Source organism: Rhinopithecus bieti, unplaced genomic scaffold (assembly GCF_001698545.2).
Source record: "Rhinopithecus bieti isolate Rb0 unplaced genomic scaffold, ASM169854v2 scaffold_1673, whole genome shotgun sequence".
NCBI classification, from domain to species: domain Eukaryota; kingdom Metazoa; phylum Chordata; class Mammalia; order Primates; family Cercopithecidae; genus Rhinopithecus; species Rhinopithecus bieti.
In genome coordinates this window covers 4,641,007-4,646,088 of record NW_016804690.1, presented here as the reverse complement: position 1 = coordinate 4,646,088, position 5,082 = coordinate 4,641,007, and the positions used below count along the sequence as shown (strand labels likewise).

At 44.0% G+C, this 5,082-nt stretch overlaps 1 protein-coding gene across 1 annotated transcript in view; it reads right to left on the bottom strand.

Moving 5' to 3' along the window:
* EPRS1 (glutamyl-prolyl-tRNA synthetase 1) overlaps window positions 1-4,704 on the bottom strand; it is a 91,919-nt gene extending 87,215 nt beyond the window's left edge. The window contains exon 1 of the mRNA XM_017869928.1: window positions 4,180-4,704. Coding sequence (XP_017725417.1) covers window positions 4,180-4,225 — 46 coding nt within the window. The 5' untranslated portion in view covers window positions 4,226-4,704. The remainder of the gene's footprint in view (window positions 1-4,179) is intronic.
* Window positions 4,705-5,082: the final 378 nt, after the last annotated feature.

The window sequence follows — 5,082 nt, the reverse complement described above, 5'->3', positions numbered from 1 at the left end:
AAAAAAAAAAAAAAAAAAAAGGCCAGGCACAGTGGCTCATACCTGTAATCGCAACACTTTGGGAGACTGAGGCAGGTGGATTGCCTGAGCTCAGGAGTTCGAGACCAGTCTGGACAACACGGTGAAACCCCATCTCTACTAAAATACAAAAAACTAGCCAGGCGTGATGGCATGTGCCTGTAGTCTCAGCTACTCAGGAGACTGAGGCAGGAGAATTGCTTCAACCTGGGAGGCGGAGCTTGCAGTGAGCTGAGATTTACTGCAGTAAACCAAGATTGTGCCACTGCACTCCAGCCTGAGCAACAAGAATGAAACTCCATCCCCCCCCCCCCCCCCCAAAAAAAGGACATAGAGTCCAGGTTGGAGGGGCTTCCACTGGCAAATCAGGGTACTGACCATCAAAATAAAGGAGATCAATTTTAGCACACCTACACAATGAAATTTTATCCAGCAAATAAATAAGTGAACTACTGGCCGGGCATGGTGGCTCACACCTGTAATCCCAGCACTTTGGGAGGCTGAGGCGGGCGGATCATGAGGTCAAGAGATCAAGAACACCCTGGCCAACATGGTGAAACCCCGTCTCTACTAAAAGTACAAAAAATTAGCTGGGTATGATGGCGGGCGCCTGTAGTCCCAGCTACTCAGGAGGCTGAGGCAGGAGGATCGCATGAATCTGGGAGGTGGAGGCTGCAGTGAGCCAAGATCACACCACTGCACTCCAGCCTGGTGACAGGGCAAGACTCCATCTCAAAAAACAAAAAAACCAAAACAACAAATGTAAACTATTGTCACAGACAAAAAGATATATGAATTTCAGAAGTATTATCCTAGACATATATGAGAATATAAGAATATATATGATATAATTCAATGTATATGAAATTATAAAAAAAGCAAAACAAGAGTGACAAAAAGAAGATGAGTGGCTATAAGGTGCCAGGGATAGGGAAAAGAATGACTGCAAAGGGGCATGAGAGAACTTTCTGAAGTAATGGAAATATTCTACATGATGACTGTGGTGTAGATTACACACTGTATACATTTGTCAATCACTTAAAATTGGTAAACTTAATTGTATACAAATTATAATTCAATAAAACTAATTTTTAAAAATAAAATAATTTTAAATAGAAAATGAAAATAATACAAATTGTAACTTCTTGAGTATATTTTGCTATGACTTTTTTTTTAAATGGGAAAAGAGAAAGCTCTCCTCACAGAAAAATGCCAACTAATACATATAGAAGGAATGGTAGAATTAGAAAGTCACCATTTTGCAAACATCATAAAATCATAAAAATCAAGTTAGGCAGGAAGCATCAATGGATACTGAAACTAGTGGGTGAAGGTCTGATGCAAAGAGGAACATTTACATGATTCCAACGCATCTGCCCATTAAAATCAAGGTTAGAATCATTAGTAATGGGACAATTAAATTCACGCACCAACTGATGGGCTGCAATGAAGAACAAGGAATAACTATGCTATTCCTGCCAAAGACACAGAGCCTGAATCTAGACACCAGGAAATATCAGACAACTTAAACAGGATATTCTTCAAGTTAAGTGGCCTGTAATCTTCAGAAAGGTCAAAGCTATGAAAGCCAAGGGAAGACTAGTAAACCATTCCAGACTGAAAGAAACTGGAGAGAGGTGACAACTAGATGCAAACAAAGCATAGTACAGGATTTTGATCCTAACACTATGGAGGGTCTCGTTTTAACAAATAGTGATAGAACAAGGATGGGGTCTGTGCATTAGATGGAAGCATTCTACCCAAGTGTACTTCCTGATTTGGGTGCTCGTGTGAGATCATGTGGAGTTTCCAAGTTTGTTGGGGATGTACACGGGAGTTATGCTGAGGTACTGAAGCCTCATATCTACAGTATGTTCTTGGGTGGTACGGGGGGAGAAAGGTCTTTGTTCTAGTCTTGCAGCTTTGTTGTAAGTTTGAAATTAACATTAAATATATAACATGATGAATGCATATAAAATAGGAAAATTCTAGCAATGCAACCTATTTTTTAAAATGTTTCATCTAATTATATTACTTAAACATAAAATGTAATTGAATTAAACAACTGGGAATAATCAAATCAAAATTAAAAGAAGGGGAGGAGCAATTAGAAAAATTATATATTTGATAACCGCATACAGTTCAAAACGACAGACTTAAGAGTTTCATAGAATACTGGCAGAATTCTGAGTTCTGTAATACACTATGGAAACAGGTTCACCTTCAGGGTGATTTTCCAAGTAACGAAAAATGTATCAGGAGGTTGGGCATGGTGGCTCACACCTCCGGTCCTGGCACTTTGGGAGGCCAAGGCGGGCAGACTGCTTGAGGTCAGGAGTTTGAGACCAGCTTGGCAAAGATGGCGAAATTCTGTGTCTACTAAAAAATACAAAAATTAGGCGGGCGTGGTGGTGCGCACCTGTAAGCGCAACTACTCATGTGGCTGAGAACAAGAATCGCTTGATCCTGGGAGGCAGAGGTTGCAATGAGCTCAGTCTCAAAAAAAGAAAAAAAACAAAAACAAAAAAAAAAAAACACCAGTATCAGGAATTTTAAACTATAGTCTCATTTAACTCTGGCAACCAATCCTATGTGAAAGACATTATTCTCCCTTTCTTAAAACAAGGAAACTATGGGAGAAGCTAAATAAGGAACCTGTCAAGGTTTCACAACTAATAAGTGGCAGCCAGGATTGGACTCAGGTCTGCAGGAACAAATGTGTTTGCTCTCAAACATGAGGGCACTCTAGTGCCTTTCCAGCCCAAGAATCAAACCCATTCCTTTTAGAGTTCATTGATTTGTTGTGCGGTTAGTCCATTACTGCAACCAATATGCCAAAACATTATCATCTTTTAAATCTTTAAAATGGCTATTAAGTTGTGTTTTTGTTCAACAGCCTTAAAACATCACCAGAGAACATAATGAATAATTTCATCAGCCCCACGGGGCCAGTTGTATATAAAGGTATGGGCTTATTGAACACTATAAAGTACTGTATGTCTATTATCATACATACGCATTAGCAAGTATTAGGTCAGGCCGGCTACCGTGGCTCATGCCTGTAATCCTAGTACTTTGGGAGGCCAAGGCAGGATGGTTTGAGCCCAGGAGTTTGACACCAGCTTGGGCAACACAGTGAAACACCATCTTTCCAAAAAAGACACAAACACAAAATTAGCCAGGCATGGTGGCACGCGCCTGTAGTGCCAGCTACTAAGGAGGCTGAGGTGGGAGGATCACCTGAGCCCGGAAGTTCGAGGTTGCAGTGAGCCTTGAAAGCGCCACTGCACTCCAGCCTGGACGACAGAGCAAGACCCTGACTCTCAAAAGAAAAAAAAAAAAATCGGCAAACTACTTAAATTTTTTTGTGTAATTTCCCAAAGTAATGAAAAGGCAGAAATTCTAAGCAATCCACCAACAATAACCTTGGTCATGTGGAAAAAGTAATTCCAAACCGAACTTAAGATGTATCAGTAACGTGACAGATCCAATGTTTACTCTGAAATATACTACACATCCACAGGGTGCAGTAAAAGCAACCGCATCAGTCTACAGTGTACCTGGGTGTTTTCCCCAATTACCCTAACACCTTTAATTAAAAATAAATGCAGCCTCAGTTGAAACCCTAAATGCTAATACGCTCGCCTGGCTTCTTTCTTCTGAACTCGATAAAACGTAAGGAAAATTTGACTCAAGTGAACCGAGGATTTCTTCTGAGAGGACAGGAAAGAAGGTAAGAAAAAGGCTTAGTCGGAGAAAAAATGCTAAAAGAGAAGTGACGATAATTGGATTTTAAGTTTTAAAAACGTTATTTCCACGAGCAACTCTCGGTCTCCGGCGGAAAAAGGGAGAGGTGAGTTTACTGGGAGTTCATCCCTCTGAGAAGAAGATCCGAAGCGGAGTCTCGTGTTGCCTAGCCCGGGCTCACACCGCGCCTCCCTCCAAGCCAGGGAAAAACATCTTCAGGAGCAGATGCACCTGCCGGGGACAGGGGGTGAAGGGAGCGGAGCCTCCTCCACGTACAATTCTGGGGCGTGGGGGCAGGTCTAACCTCCCAGATGGTGACCACCACTGCGCAAAGCCAGGGCGCAGCGACCTTCCTCGCCCGGCACCCTCCCCGGCTGATGCAACCCACACAGGTCACTGGCCTCGGTCCCTTACCTAGGGGAGGGTCTCCTGAATTCACGGTCAGACAGAGCGTCGCCATCTCCAACAGTCCGCTGGTCTACCTGTCAGTACGCCCGGCTGGTGCCAGATCCACGCAGAACCCCGCGAAGGCAAGAAGATGCAACGTGTGCGCGTACCCGACGCCGCCGCAGCCTTCGCTCCGCCCCTGCGCCGCAGCTACTGCTGACACCGCGCACGCGGCGGTGCGTCATCGCCGCGCGCCGTCTTCGCCCCCGCCAGCAGGCTCTAGAGCCTGCCACCCCGCCGCTTGGCCGCCAGGGGTAGAATGGCCTGCGTGGCCTTTTGTGCTGCGGTGGGAAAGACGCTGAAGTGGACGGGACTTTACGACACTTCGTAAAGTCAGCAGGTCGTAAAACAGCAGGTTGTAAAACCATCTTTAAGATGGGATAGACATGAACCACGAAACAAAAGCATGCACTATCTGTATGTAAACATACAGAAGAAAAGTCCTGGAAGCATACACACGATATGCCATGATTACGTTGGGAATGGAAGAAGTTTTTTCTGTTTTTTTCTTAAATACATTTCCCCCGCCTTTTTTTTTTTTTCCAAAAGAGGAACGTATTTTCAAGAGTTATTTGCGTATTGAAAAGAATGGTTAAAAGAAATATACTTATAAAAGACTCTTTAAAAATCACTGCAGAGGCCGGGCGCGGCGGTTTACGCCTGTAATCCCATCACTTTGGAAGGCCGGAGGCGAGCGAATCAGGAGGTCAGGAGCTCGAGACCAGCCTAACCAAAATGGTGAAACTGTAGAGACGGGGGTCTCTACTAAAAGTACAAAAATTAGCCGGCCATACTGGCGCGCGCCTTTAATCCCAGCTACTCGGGGGTGCTGAGGCAGGTGAATCGCTTGAACCCGGCAGATGGAGGTTC